The sequence below is a fragment of the Vigna radiata genome, chromosome 6 (assembly GCF_000741045.1).
Source record: "Vigna radiata var. radiata cultivar VC1973A chromosome 6, Vradiata_ver6, whole genome shotgun sequence".
NCBI classification, from domain to species: Eukaryota; Viridiplantae; Streptophyta; class Magnoliopsida; order Fabales; family Fabaceae; genus Vigna; species Vigna radiata.
This window is the reverse complement of record NC_028356.1, coordinates 6,813,606-6,829,384: the sequence shown is the minus strand read 5'-3', so window position 1 is coordinate 6,829,384 and position 15,779 is coordinate 6,813,606. Positions and strand designations below refer to the sequence as shown.

Below are 15,779 nucleotides of genomic sequence, written 5' to 3'. Positions count from 1 at the left end.
ATTAATTTTTCAAATAATTATGTATAACATTGTAATTTTAGCAAGTTACAATTTATAAAATAAAAAATTAAAAAATTGATAAACAAAGCAAATTGTCAAATATATATTATTAATATAGTTATCTAAAATAACCGTAATAATAAAATATATTTAACACAACTTAGAAAAACTACTAGACTATTAAGAAGAATATTTCGCAGCAACATCATCTCCACAAGGATGTTTCAACACCTACACTTCATTTGCTCACACCAATAAAGTAATCATCTTAAAAGAAACAAAACAACACACAAGAAACACAAAAAGAAATGATATGGTAAGCTAATGTGCAAAATAATTATTTAAGATAATTAAATCATATCAAGATACATCCTTCCTGAACCCTCAATGTCAATACATACATTCAGATCACCACTATAAAGAATTTCTCCTTGAAATTCTCTCAACACCATCACCAAAATATTAATAATCAATACTATAAACATACACTAGTTCCATCACAAATTTATTTCAAACAATCAAAAAAGAAGAAAATAACAAACATACATATTAACGCTTGGAGGTGGCTTCCAATGCCAAACTTATCACAAAAGGTGGTGCTCAATGGCAATCGTGGTGCTCAACACTATTCTTCTTGCAAAAAGTTGTGCTTAGTGACACACTTCTAGTGCGCAGGGTTCATGAAAAAAATTGCTCCATACCTAGAATGCATGATGGCACTCAACGATGCCTTACTACCACTCAACGCTAAAACATTCGCAAAATTAGACTTCAATGGTGAAAAGGGATGGTCAATAGTCTAAAGCTAAAATACTCTCAGATTTGCACAAATAATCTTGTGCTTAGTGCCCAACTAGCATCGCTCAGTATTATATCAGTTGATAACAAAAATATTTTGTGATTTAAGTGAACTTGGACCTGATCAATTGTTCAAATTGGTACCTTTTTTTAGTGAGTTGGTTCAAAACAATTTTTACACATTAAAAATTATACCAATATGCTCAATTGTTAAGATCCTTAAGTTATTTTAGTCACACAAACCCAAACAATAATAAAACACAATTCAATTCAGGCATACACTCTAATCATATTCAATCAACATGTAAACAAATCATATTTATCAAACTCACGCACACTAAAGCAACTAGTTTCTCTTACCTGACCAACCACTCACAAGACCCTAACCAGCAAAATTCGTTCCAATTTGCAAGATGTTCTATCACATAGAAACGTCACAAGAACGATAATGACATGATTATTGATCAACAAAGACTCATATGGACTACTAAAAAGATACATTTAAGTGAAAGAAAACTCACATGCAATAGATAACAGAAAAGACCAAGAATATAGGGGAAACTCAACTTATGCAAATAAAAAACTAATCGATTCAAATTGAAGAATTAGCTAGAAATATCAATTTTACTATTCCAGTTATTCAATTAGACGAAAAAAAAAAAAAACTCGTATAAAAAGTTAAATAATTATAAAAAAGTAACACAATATATTTTAAAATAATAAAATATAAATATCAAAACTATTTATATTAAAACATTTTAATATTAAATTTTTTTAATATTAAAATAATAAAATCCCATATTTTTTTCTTTTAAAATGTCTTTTTTTTTTTTGTTTTAGGACACTATTAACTATATTAAACTGCTTACAATGGGGTAAAAATTAAACTCTTTTTTGTTTTTTTGTGTTATCTGTTAATTTTGTTTTTTAACTTCTACCCAAAAAAAGTGACAACAAGGCAACGGATAATGCAAATACAGTGTTATAATTGAGTGATGAAGTGATGTCAAACTTAAAAAAAAAGAAGGAAACTCCCACGTGTATTTTTATTTTTTTTTCACGCATGGGAGACCCTCTCTCTGTATGTGTTCTCTGTCGTCATCTTCTACTTAATTACCCTCTCTCTATATATATTTGTCTCTCTCTGCTCCGATCTGTCTCCAAAGACGCCGTCTCGATCTTCTTCCTCTGCATCGTAACAGAGCGCGATGGATGAGACTTCAGCTCTCATCGAAGCCATTCTCAGGGAGCAAGAGGAAGAAGAAGAAGCTCACAGAAGAAGGACCCGCACCACGCAAAACACCGCCGCTAAAAACAACAATAACGAATGGCAAACTGTATCGTATCAGAAGCGAAACCGCAACAACAAGAAGTCCTCCTCCAAGCAGCCCCTCGTCAACGACAATTTCGCCGCTGATCATTCCTCCGATGTCTTCAGCTCCGTCGAGCGGCATTCCGAAGAGCGCCGCCGCCGCCTCCTCGAGTCTCAGATAGCTGCCGCTGCTGTGGATGCGGAAGCCACTCCGAGCAGATCGAAGCGGCATTCCGACGACGAAGATGACGGCGATGCGGAGCCGGATGCCGGCGCCGTCGAGAACGGTTCTTCTGAAGTGAAGAAGGCGAAGCAGAAGAAGCCGAAGAAGCCGAAGGTGACCGTGGCTGAAGCTGCTTCCAGAATCAGCGCCGATGAACTCGACACGTTTCTCGCCGAAATTACTGTGAGTGTTTTGATTTCACTACTGATCTGCTGTAATTGCGTTTCGTTTTTGTTAGCTGTATGTGATAGATAAGGTGAATCCTGTTTCCATAGGCTTCGTATGAATCGCAACAAGATATTATGATGATGCGATTTGCTGATTACTTCGGTCGCGCTTTCTCGTCGGTGAGTGGAGCTCAATTCCCGTGGCTGAAGACGTTCAAAGAGTCCACCGTTGCCAAGATTGTTGACGTGAGTTGTTTCTGTTCCTTTTTATTGTTTAATCCGGATTAAAAATTTGGAACCTAAGTTGTATGGTTTTGTGATGCGCGTGATATATGGTAGTATGGTTATAGAATTTTGAATTGCACGAATGAACTCGATCTGATAATTTTGTGTTGCTTGTCAAAAATGTCGCTGATCTATGTGTCTTGAATTTCTGTAATGATTATCCTAATGCATCACCTTTTTATAGTCATTGTTGTTTTTGATGGTTCGGATGCTTTGTGGTCCTTGGTCGGTGATAATTGTTAGTGTTTCTTATCATTTTTGCCTTTCTCAACAGATCCCTCTTTTGCATATTTCTGAGGATATTTACAAAATATCAACTGATTGGATCAGTCATCGATCATATGAAGCCCTTGGTTCCTTTGTGATATGGTCGTTAGACAGCATTCTTGCAGACATTACAAGTCATCAGGGAACTGTTAAAGGATCTAAGAAGGTCGTCCAACAATCATCATCGAAATCTCAGGTACCCCTTGAAATCACACCATGACTTTATGACAATTTGTCTTGGTTCTGTAAAAGTGTTGCATTTTTTAAATTTTTGTGTTGACGAGGACATTACCACATTTTTATAGTACAGAAATAAACTTTGCATCTTTGTTGATTCGTGACTCCATATGGGCAAATATCTCTATCTGAGAGATGGTATCTGCGTTGCTGGCACCATTTAGTGACTTAAAGTTGGATATTGTTGTTCTAACCTTTTTGGATGTCATCGATAATGATAACTTTTTCTGAATGTTGATGAATTTCAAAACTTCTTATTTTAATTACCATTGAATTTTTCTTAGTTTCTTTACCAAATTGTTTTTTATTTAATATGAAATATGGAAATATTCAAAATAAAATGACCATTTGTCGAGCTGAATTAGATTTGATATTTTTCTTATGGTTCCTTAGCTTTGTTGACACTAGTGAATGACTAGTTTTTCAAACAGCACAAATGTTGGTTAATTATTTAATGTCTCCTATGAGTCTGAAATGCATTGAGATTTAAGGATGGCAACGATGTAGGGGGACATGTTTGGACGTGGGGTATACCTTCTCAGACAGTGATCTATTACAGTCTGATCCTTAGCTTTGAATGGTTGTGCATCTGATTTTCTGTAAATCTAGCCAGATATCCATCTTAATAAGGAGATTTCGTAAATGTGGACCTTTCAATAAATTTTTTGGTGTTCTAGGATCAACTTGGCTGATGTCAGAGTTTTACAATGAAATTTGTATACTTTTTTTAGTTTTTCTACTTATTGATGATTGCAATATGCCCTCCAAATTTGATTGAATATTTATAAACTTGTTGAAATACCAGTAAAAAAATCTTATAATGTTAATTTAATTCTGTAACTTGTTTACATATGAGCTATAATTCATTGAATATTTGGTGTTAATATTGTATATTTACTTGAACTACTACAGGTTGCCATATTTGTGGTTTTAGCAATGGTGCTTAGACGAAAACCTGATGTAATGATTAGTTTATTGCCAATAATCAAGGAGAGTCAAAAATATCAAGGACAGGATAAACTCCCTGTGTTGGTTTGGGTGATAACTCAGGTAGCCTTTTTCAACATGATATAGTGCCCCCATCCTGAACACATAAAATTTATTATATGGATTTGTAACTGGATTAGGATTTGTGTAGGCTTCTCAAGGAGATCTAGTCATGGGGTTGTACTTGTGGGTATCCCTTCTTTTACCCATGCTGAGTGTGAAGTCTGGTGGCAATCCACATTCAAGAGACTTGATATTACAGTTGGTTGAGAGGTTAGGAACCTCTGATTCCACCCTAACTTCCTGTGATTTATTGATTGTAAGTAGTACAGAATTCCTAGCTGCTCCTTCTTGTCTTTACTGATTTATCTTCAACGTTCTTTATTTTTAACAGAATTATCACATTTCCTAAAGCTCGTTCTATTTTACTAAATGGGGCTGTCAGAAAAGGGGAGCGTGTTGTGCCCCCGTGGGCACTTGATTCGCTTTTGAGAGTTACTTTCCCTCTTCCTTCAGCCCGGATCAAGGTAGAATTTTAAGAGAATCCTGTATATTTTCTAATCACTTACATTACAATCATTGGTTTAGATAAGATACTCATCTGGTATTTTTGTATATTTTATTTAGGCCACTGAAAGATTTGAAGCCGTTTATCCAACATTAAAAGAAGTTTCCCTTGCTGGTTCCCCTGGAAGTAAAGCACTAAAGCATCTTGCGCAGCAGATGCTTAGTTTAGCAATTAAAGCTGCGGGAGAAGGTAACTTCTAGTTAATATTAGTGAGCATAGGACACGTTTAAAGATTTCACAAAAACATTGTTTTCAGCTGGTGCGGTAACTGGAAAAACAAAGTATCCACATACCGATATTCTTCTAAAACATTCCATAGTATTACATACATAAATACTATACTAATATATCTTTGCTAATAAATGTAATTTAACACAAAGCATCATAGTAATCGTGTTAAACAATCTGACTTTTATATGACAAGCCCACATTACACACAACCACTTAGGCAATGAGACCCATTGCCCTCTCTATCCCCAAAGATAGTTTGCTACCCTTGTTTCTGAAGGTGGTAGTGCTGTGCAAAAATGGGTTGCAATTCGTGAGTGGGCCTGGCTTATCTAACTGGACTAGGTTGAAAAAGCTAAGAATTTTTATTGTGGGTCATGGGTCACAATCAACATAGCTCGCTTAACCTGTGAGCCAAACAGGTTTGAGCTGAGTTGTACGTGAGTGACCAATTTCCATTTTATAAAAAAAAAAAATGCAATTTGAAATCATTTTATTTGCAGAAATAATTTGTTATTCCAGAACCTCGGAAATATCCTATAATTGATTGTTTCAAAACAAAGAAACACCCTATTTCAGACCAAACACTATATATATATATATATATATATATATATATATATATATATATATATATATANTATATATATATATATATATATATATATATATATATATATATATATATATATAACTAGTTATTTGTGCTGTCTCTCGAATATTTAAGTATTTGTTACTAAAAGTTGAAGGTGCTGGTGTTGTACTTCTGTTTGAAAACTTAAATGCTTGAATCTTTTACAGCTAATCCGGACCTATCAAAGGAGGCAAGTGACATCTTTATTTGGTGCTTGACTCAAAATCCAGAGTGTTACAAGCAATGGGTGAGTAAAAGGGAATGCTATTTGACAATTGATTTTCATTCCTTTCCTACACTTTTTTCCCTTGGGACTCCTTTTGTACTTACTAACACAAACATGTGCTTTATTCTGGGAAGCAGGATTTGCTTTATATGGATAACCTTGAAGCAAGTATTGTTGTATTGAGAACACTTTCTGGTGAAAGGAAGGAATACTTTGTCAAACATACTACTCGTGATCCTTTGAGGGAAACTCTTGAGAGCTTTTGTAAAAAGGTAAACTATTTTCATTTTTAGTAAATACAGTGGCACACTTGCACAATGTTTTCAGACACTTAACCTTTCAAACTGTACTGCTGCTTTTTATGTAAACTTTAATGAACACATTGTTATGCACATTGAAGCTTCTGTATATTGTACAGTATGTTATTGTATGATCGAGGTCGGTTTTGGATAAATGACTTAATTGAGTTCTTATTGAATAAGAGCTTGTCACCAAGAGATTCAGAAACCACCTTGTGTTCTTTTGTCCACTACCGTCTTCTGTTTTTCCTTTGATATACTAGCAGAGGTTTTGGGTTAGCTTGTGGCTGACCTTGATCATCTTTCCTAACAATACGTACCCCTCCAAACAGAACTTTGTCCTCAAGGTTGAGTTTCGGAGATTATTGTTGTATATTAGTTCTATCTTCCTACGTTGCCTCTTCTGGTGATGTATCTTGCTATTCAATCAACAATTGATGTACCGATTGTAGTCCTAGTTCCCAATACTTGATATGATCGTAATCCCGTGAAATGGTCTTGTAATCCTATTGGCAATTCTGCTTCTACTGGATGATCTTCTATTGCCAACTTGAGTTGAGAAACATGAAAAATTGGGTGAATTCTGGCCTGCACTAGAATCTATAACTGAAAAGCCACTACTCCTATTTGCCTGATCACTTTATAGTGCCCATAGTACCTGGTTGCTAGTGTTGGATGCAGTCTTGCAGGCATTCAACTTGGTCTGTGAGGACGAATTGTTAAATACGCCCAATCTCCCATCTTTATTTTAGATGTTTACTCGATGAGCATTAGTAAATCTTATTATGTGATCCTGAGCCCTTAAATGATATTTCAACTGTTTTAAAGCTTCATTCCTTTCCATTAGGTATGGTGCTATTGCTTCTACCAAAATCTCTCCTGGAATAAATCTGGCTACTTAGAGAGTGTTCCATATACCACCTGAATCGTGTACACTTTTGCCCCCTTGGTAACTTGTGTTTTACCAATATTTTGGCCATGAACTCCATCCAAGCCTTTGGTTGTTCGAAGTGAAACATTGGAAATATGTTTCCAATGTTCTATTTAGTACCTAAGTTTGTCCATAATCTGGATGATAAGATGTACTCATCCTTGACGTAGTGCCTTGTCTTCTACAGCGTTCCTGCCAAAAAAGACTAAGAAATACAAAATCTCTATCACTACTATAGAAGTTGGAATCTTGACAAGGATAATTGGCCCATTTAATTGGTCTAGTAACTCCTCAATAACAGGAGTATGAAACTTATTTGGTGTAATCACTTTGTTGAGAACTCGATCATTGTAAAAACGCAACTGCCCCTTTCTTTTTAATTAGAATAACTGATCTTGAATAGGACTATTGCCAGGCGTAATAAGTTCTGGGACCAACGTATCTTTAACTTGTTTTTCAATCTCATTCTTTTTACTGTGAGGACATATGCAGGGTCAAACATTCGCTGGACTAATTAACAACGCCACTGTCAACTAACAGCTTTTTTCCTTGAATTATTCCTTCCAGTTTCATATTTCGGGGTTATGTCAAACCAGCAGAAAACAAGTTAATTTTCTGAACCACCTTCTTCATCGTCACTAGTTAACTTTGTAATTTTGCCTTCTTCATTAGCATGCTCATCCTTTGCTAAATTACAATCCTCGGACTATTCTTTGGACATCTGCTTCCTGTTAAATATGGTGCTCCACACCGGAAACATAACTTCTGATCCCTCCTTCTAACATATTATAGATATGGTAAATTTTGCATAATGCGACTTTGTTGTTTTCATCAATTCTGTCTTTTGGTTGTGAATGGCTATCATGGTTGTAGTTCCTCTTAATGAACCTTTACTTTGATAAGTCAAGTGTGGACCTTGGTTCTATCCCACTTGCAAGAGCTATCACTCGTCCACCATCATGGTATCTCGAATTTGCCGGTTATGATTTTGAGCCTTCCCAAAAATCATCACTTATTTCAAGTGACAAGCTAATTCCTTAGCTGTCACAAGCTAAAGGTTTGTTTCCCTCAAACATGGGTAATTTCACCTTCTTCTAATGGCGATCACCATCTCCCTCTTCTTCGAGCATTTCATTCCCACTGCAGTTTCATGGCTGATTTGTTATCCAATATGAGTGATGCCTTGCCTTTGCATCCAGTCTTTAAGCAAATCTTTGATCCCATCGATGCCTTCTTGCTTTTCTTTATTTCGGCGATGTGTACCCCTTGTTCACCGGTTGTCTACTTCAACATTTTTACCCTTGATTTCAAAGTAGATAACCTTGTTTCTTGTCACAACAATGTAATCTTTTCCTATCCCCAGAAACCCTTAAGTGCTCTATCCATACCCTTCCTCTCTAGCTGTCATAGACTCAACAGTCCCAACCATCTTCTGTTATTTTTCCCACCACCGTCTTCTATTTTTTCTTTAATATGCTAAAAAAGGTTGTGGTTGACCTTGATCCTCTTTCCTCATTATAACTCATTAAAAGAAGCTAACACAGGGGCGTCATTAGCCACTTTCATATGATTAATCCAATACCTTAAAAATTTTCCACCTAAGTATTTGAATGATAAGTCCAAAATGCTCTGTAAAAGTTTCTTCAAAAGGCTCCCAAAACGGGTTAATGATGTCGGCAATGGTATACTTAGGCTGTTTAATCTCATGCAGCATATCCTAATGTTTCTTAACACGTTCTCAAAATCCTTAGGCGAGAGTAGCGAGAGTAGAATCTAAATAACGTGGTTATCTTAGGTGACATTGTTCCAGCATCATTGTAGAGAATGCACTTTATCTTGAACCTAATTTAACTACATTTTTTTATCTTATGACATGTCACTCAATCTGTCTTTGTAGAATGAAAAGGCGTTTGCTAATATGGAAGATGGCTCTCGCCATGCATTATTAAAGGATGCAGACAAATACTGCAAGGTCATTTTGGGACGATTGTCACAGGGCCATGGATGCTTGAAGAGCATGGCAGTGTTTTCTGTTGTACTTGCTGTTGGTGCCGTTTACATGAGCCAGAACATGCATCTATGGGATTATAATAAACTGACAGAAATGTTGAACCTGTCCTAGGTTGCCAGAGTTATCCTGTGGCTTAGTCGGTTCTTACTCCCGGCGTGAATCACTTAAGCCAATAGTGAGGTGTGAGGAATATTTAATTTATTTTAGTCTTCAACTTAGTGAAATCAAACCAAAATAGGAACAAAAGCATGGAAGCTTGTGCTGGCCATTTATATAGGCATTGACGTGTGTTCTCAAATTTTAGGTCAATTTGACAATTTTTTATTAAGAAATTTTATAGTGGCTTGTTATATATTGATTTTCAGATAAAGTGCCAAATGGCTTTATAGAAATGCAAATAGTGCTTGAATGCTAATTTTGAAATATTATAATTCTCATATATTCTGACTTTAGTTTCTTACATTTTTTGCTGTTATTTACTATCTCTATTTTATGTTGTGTTCGTTTTCGCATATTTGCTGTTATAAGGAAAGGAATTGCGGGTGATTATATGTTCGTATTTGATTATTTAGGGGCGATGATAGGATAGGTAAAATATTTATCTTGCGAGTGAAGTCTATTGATGATGATAGACACTTTTACAAAAATGTCCATATATTATTTTACATTGGAGGTGCATGAATTTGTATTCTGCATGATGCATATAATTATTATTAGTTTTTTAAGTTGTGTGTTGTAGTTCATTAACATTTTTTCTTTTTTTTTTCTTTCAATTTAATTTAAACTAATTAAATATATATTTTACAATATATATCTATATATAATAAAAATAATAATATTATTAAATAATAATAACATTATTTTTAAATATAATTTTATATTACTATTTTTATTAAGGACAATTTGGTAATTCTCATTTTTTATCTATTAAAACATTTTTTATCTATCATATCAATCAAAACTTATATTAACTTTTATAAATTTTACTTAGAAATCCAATCTCATTTACTTTCAAATCCACTCAAATAAACAATGGAACACTTCAAAATTTTGGATGTCACGGGTTTACAAAAACTTTTTAATACTTAACTCGGATACCATTTCAAGATACAATTTAAATAAAAACTTCCATTTATTATAACTAAATTTTGAAAACTTCATAAATCAATCAACAAAAACAAAAGCATTCACAAAATTCTATTACAAAACTATTAACATTGAAACTAAAATCCCATAGTTCTTCCATGTATCTTGCTGCTCAACTTCGCTTTAGCTACATCTGTAACAATACCTACTCCAATACAAGTACGATCATCACAGGTGGAAACCATAACCATAACATGCAAGGGTGAACTAAGAGAAAAAATCATATAACATTCATAAGTATTCAACATCAACCTAGAATAAGATTTACGAATAGTACATATCATCGCACTCCTACACACATCTTTACATGGCAACACACCACATCATTAACACTTGCACTATCAAAATTCCAAGTCACCAGCATATATAACCACAAAAGGATTTCATTAAAGTAACCAATTCACCCCAGACTCCCTCGATCATTCACCAACTCATACCCCAATTTTATTTGAAACCATTTGAATCACCATCAGGTTACTCGCATACAACCTAAGTCGAGTGTTACCTTCCACCACCCTCTTAAAGAGCTTCATCGAGCCGATACACTTTCCCACCAGTACAAAATGACATTTCCCACCACTCTCTAGAAGGCTTCATCGGCAAGTACACCACTTCCCACCATTCTCTTAGAGCTTCCCCAAGCAAGTATGTTTTCCACCACCCTCTTAGACTTCATCGGACAAGTATATACCCCCACTACTCTATTCCCAAAGAGCTTCACCGGAAAAATACCAGTGCTACTTCTACAACTCTTCCAAGAGTTTCACCGGACATCACAAACATAAACTCAATTCCACAAGAAATAAACCATATTATGCTTGCATGACCAAGCGGCAAACCCAAATGTGGTAGGCATTCTCATACAACTACCCATGTTATGCTAAAAATCAGAGTTACACACGTCTTAAATTAAGTTGAGTACCAGAAAAAAGCAACTCAATATTGTGTAGAAACCACGCACTTGATACATTTCATAATCCAATCACATTATGTTTCCCCTCAAAGCCGCATGATTTATTATAAATTTCAATCATCCAACAACAATATATATATAATTGACCCCTAATACTCTATCTTTAGATAACATCTATATAAAAGAATATTCAAAGAAATCACGTTAGTAATTCATTAAAAGCATGCAATACTTACTACTAGCTAGCTGTCTATTACTCCACAATAAAATTACTTGATAATATTATTATATTCTGCATGCCACTTATTATGTTATTTGATAATTTACTATTTCATGATAAAAGAATATTATGTGATAACATTATTATAAATTTAAGATACTTAACAACATATAATGAACCATATAACTTTGTCTTTTGCAAGAAATGGCTAAATATATTTTACACGAACCTATTAAAAGCAAAAGTACATAACACGTACAATGAGGTATATTAATTCATGAAGAAAAACTTAGAGACATTAGCCTATTCGACGTTACCTAATATATTAACTCCTTTTTCATGTATTCACTATTTGCCTAAAAACACAACCCAGTCGAAAGTACTGCATACAAAAACTTATAACACCAAATGGAAGTCCTATCTCCTGCTACAACCATTTAAACAATAATATCCTTTCTAGCCCAACTCTAATCTAATTCAACAAGACGAAGTCAGACTCAACTAGCAACCAAGGTACACAACCATATTATGGAAGAACAAACCACAATTATACATGCTAAAACAACAACCATGCATTCATTTCATAGGTATCCCACATTAAGCACACCAAATAAAACAAGCAAGATCAGTTCTTTTTACACATATATTTATTCCCATAATTTACAGAATCATAAATAAACACAACAACAAAGTAATGTCAACTCTCCTTACCTTAGCTTTTCTTGAGCTTGCTAACCACTTTAACCTCTTACGATTTTGATGTTAAGAGCACTGCCGCTTCTCCCCTCTTGCTCGATCAATCACTCCCCACGGCAAGAGTTTTCTCACCACGCTCATTATTTTCGTACAAGGATAGAGTTTCCATCGCAGTTGCTTTTTGGTGGATTATGAAAATTAGGGTTAGTTTTTCCTGTCTTTCGGCTCCAATGGATCTATCTTTTTTTTCTAGGTTTTACCATCTACACTCACTTAAATATCTCTCTCTTTTTTTCTCCTACTTAATTACTTATTTGTTTAAACTTAAGACCCAAGCCCTTACCTCTGTGTGCAATGTACCAAAAATAAACTAAGGTTTCTGTTTCTGTTTCACGAAAAATAATATATAGAGATTACATTTCTCTCTCTCCTCTCTTATAAAGCTTGTAATTCCTCTGACATCCATGTAAAAACAAAAGTAAAAGATCAAAACCTATTAGCTAATAAAGTCTTCCCGGGCCCAATTATCTATTTCCTCCTTCTTTCTAAAGTTAAAAGAAACAGTTCAAAAGGGAATTCATCCCCTAACATGCAGCATGCAATGTAGATAATAAATACCAAGCTTCCTCTTTCAAATAAAAATATAACCTTTCTTTAACTTATTTCGAAAATTAAATAAAACAATCATTAATTAACCTTTCACACATCACCTTAACACTCTTTATCACCAAAAATCATACAATGATTAAACATTAATATTAGAATATATAAAATAAAAATAAAAGATATTTTTATTTTATTCGACTTTTACAAATAACACTTAATTCATCTCAAATTCCCTCAAATTCATTCATTCACTCTCTTTCTTTTCCTTCCCCAAGTCAACACACCTTAGAGTTTTGATCAGCATTGAAAAATAGTGGTTCAATATGCAGTTTTTTTTTTCTCACTTCTACTTAATTAGTAATGTATTTTATACATGTGATATCATAAAATATTCCACACGTTATATTTCAAGTTGGGAATGCCCAATAGTTACTCCCAACTTGAGGGAGGCTCTCAGTATTCTTAATTCTGAATGCCTATGTTTATAGCTAAGCGCTAGCATAGCTTGCTTAGCGCTTTACTGTTTTATCCGTTTTATGCTTATACTAAACTAAGCATTTTTATTTTTTATTTTTGCTGTTTGCCGTGTAATTCTAAATCATTCTGTCTTTATCAATTTTTTCCTTTTCTTGTTTCTTCTTTCGATCTTCTATTCTCCTTTGGTTCCCCTTTCCGTTTCTTCTTCCTGATGCGTTTTTCACATACTATCTAGGTTGCAGTTTTTCTACCTGCTGCTGTTTCCATCTTACAGCAGAAATATGTATTGACATCTTGATGGACAGTGGCAATTGCAGCAGAAAATCTAAGAAGTAATCTTATTACAACTCAATTTTATGGGCGCTTAAAGAACCTATAATGAATTATGTACCGAATATAGTAAGCAAAATGTTATTAGGAATAGGGGAAAATATTCTAAAGAATAAGAAGAGAGAACTTTAAAGAACAAATAATTATGTCAAAACTAAGTTATAGCACTAGTAAATGTTTTAAAGGATTTTGGATTTCATCCTTTCTCTCTCAATTCACTAAGAATTTGTTCCCTTATTCCTTTGCCTGCTTTCACTGTTGGTGCTTCTGGTTCTGTTTTGTCATCTTGCCATTTGAAAATACCTCGCACCTTGCTCATTTTCTCATTACCAATCAGATAGCTAATATATTAGTGTTTTTATTGTCATATTTAATAATAAACGTGATCGGGATCATTTCTTCAAAGCAGTATTCAACGAAACAACATGATGCAAATTATCCTCTTCTTCCTCACAAAATAGTAGCAGTCCTGGAAGAAGAATAACCTTTCTTTAAATTCATGACAACATCAGCGTTCATTTGGCAAGAGAAAATCTAGAAGGAATACTGTATAGAGTATCCAAAAAGCTTTTAACAACAAAATTTGTTAAAAAAGTATCTCAGACAAACCATTCAATGACCCAGATTTGCATAGGACCCATGCATTTCTGATATTTCAAAGTTCTATTTTCAGGAGGAAATCAAATAGTCGAAAGAAATTTGATTTGCATAGCCTCTCGCTCTCGTGCTCAACAGGTTAAGAAAAGGTTAGAAATTCAAGCAACATTCCAATCCCACAATTCATGAAGGTACGCATCATTGAAAAATAATACATAGAATGAAACAAACTCGCAAGAAGGATTAATGAGAATCAATATTAATATTACCTGCAAAGGCTTTCTCTAACAACAACACCTTTTACTCTCCTGGATCAATCATTTGTATGTATGTGCATGAAGTAAATTAAATCTCAACATCCAGATGCTAGGATGCTCCCTGTCCCTTCTGATATAGCTCTAGTAACCAGGGTGTTTCCTCCTTGAAAGATCTCACATACTTTTTCATAAACTCCTCATCAGTGTTAGAAAATGGTGAGAAGATGCTAGCATCCTTCTTCACCAATCCTTTGGAGAGAAGATGCTGCAGAACCAAAGCCCTCGGAACAAGTCTTTTCTCCAAACTGTACCTAAACAACAAAGGGTATGCAATAAGCGCAGAACGATCCCATCCAAGCCGACCCACCCAAAACCCCGTCACTGCATCAAGTTTCTCCATGGAACAGAGCATCATTTTAGGCTGTTTCCTAAACGCAACCAAAACCTCATCNTCAGACCAACCCCATTTCTTCAAGACGTCGACTTTGGCATCCCAACGGGGTTTGGAAACAGTACTTTTGGCCTCAAGGGCCATAGCGAAGGTCACCTTCAGAGGGTCAAACCCCAACAGCTTCACTTCCTCCACAAGGTTTCTCAGGTTGAAGCAGAGAGCCAAAGACCGAGAGGAGAGCAAGTGCCGAATGCCAACGTGCGAGACTCCGGCGTCGAGCAACCTTTCAACGTTTGATTCCAAGTGAGTTTTGCCGATGACATAGGGCCAGTCGACGAAAACAGTGAGGGCTCTGAGGTCGGAAGAAAAGAACCTTCGGAAGAGTTGGAAGCTGGGGAAGATGCAGTTTTTGAGGCTGCGACAGAGGAAATGGGGGTTCCTAGTGACAATGGAAACGACGTCGGATGCAGAAACGCCTTTGGAGGCCAAGAAGTGGAATTTGGGGAGAAGCGTTCGGGTGGGGTTGCATACCATGAGTTGGGGACGGTTGCTGAGGATGCGGTGGATTTGGGGGGCGGAGAAACCGTGGGTTTGGAAGAAGGAGATGACGGACTCGGGTTTTTGGGCGGTGTTGAAACGAAGTTGTTTGGATAGTTTCAGTGCAGCCTCTTGTGTGAAGCCACAGGTGTTGGTGAGGTAAGATATGGTGAAGGAGACAGAATCGGAAGTGGTTGTTGAGAACGAGAAAGAGGGGTTGGGGAAAGAATAGAGAAGAAGTTTTGGACTTAGCCTTAGGCGGTGGCAGATAACAGTGTTCATGGCGTCAGAATGAAGCTACGGCCACCGCTTCCACCGCTCACGATCCTCCCAATTGGAACACCGGAAAAACGCTTCACTGGTTTGTTAGAAGGCATAAAAGAAATTAAAGGAGCTGTAATTTAGGTTTTGTGTATCCATTTCCAACCATCTCTAA

The 15,779-nt window shown here is 35.4% G+C and overlaps 2 protein-coding genes across 6 annotated transcripts; one reads left to right on the top strand and one right to left on the bottom strand.

The window, feature by feature from the left end:
• Positions 1 to 1,868: 1,868 nt before the first annotated feature.
• On the top strand, positions 1,869 to 9,596 carry LOC106765090. Of its 2 annotated transcripts, none has more exons than XM_022782003.1 (10): positions 1,869 to 2,516; positions 2,609 to 2,746; positions 3,060 to 3,248; positions 4,202 to 4,339; positions 4,428 to 4,549; positions 4,671 to 4,803; positions 4,904 to 5,033; positions 5,874 to 5,953; positions 6,067 to 6,204; positions 9,060 to 9,596. In XM_022782003.1, exons 1-10 carry the CDS (start codon positions 2,007 to 2,009, stop codon positions 9,282 to 9,284), a joined length of 1,803 nt encoding a protein of 600 aa, XP_022637724.1. In that variant the 5' UTR covers positions 1,869 to 2,006; the 3' UTR covers positions 9,285 to 9,596. The 2 variants fall into 2 exon arrangements, with proteins under 2 accessions (XP_022637724.1, XP_014505074.1); XM_014649588.2 differs by having other exon boundaries at positions 1,871 to 2,516; positions 6,070 to 6,204.
• A 739-nt stretch (positions 9,597 to 10,335) lies between these two features.
• Positions 10,336 to 15,779, bottom strand: LOC106765151. 4 transcript variants are annotated; one of them, XM_022782001.1, is made up of 3 exons: positions 14,428 to 15,779; positions 12,164 to 14,030; positions 10,336 to 10,464 (listed from the first exon to the last, which is right to left on the bottom strand). In XM_022782001.1, the coding sequence occupies exon 1, from the start codon at positions 15,623 to 15,625 to the stop codon at positions 14,525 to 14,527; it is 1,101 nt and encodes a 366-aa protein (XP_022637722.1). In that variant the 5' UTR covers positions 15,626 to 15,779; the 3' UTR covers positions 10,336 to 10,464; positions 12,164 to 14,030; positions 14,428 to 14,524. The 4 variants fall into 4 exon arrangements, with proteins under 4 accessions (XP_022637722.1, XP_014505150.1, XP_022637723.1 ...); XM_014649664.2 differs by having other exon boundaries at positions 10,336 to 14,030; XM_022782002.1 differs by having other exon boundaries at positions 10,336 to 12,325.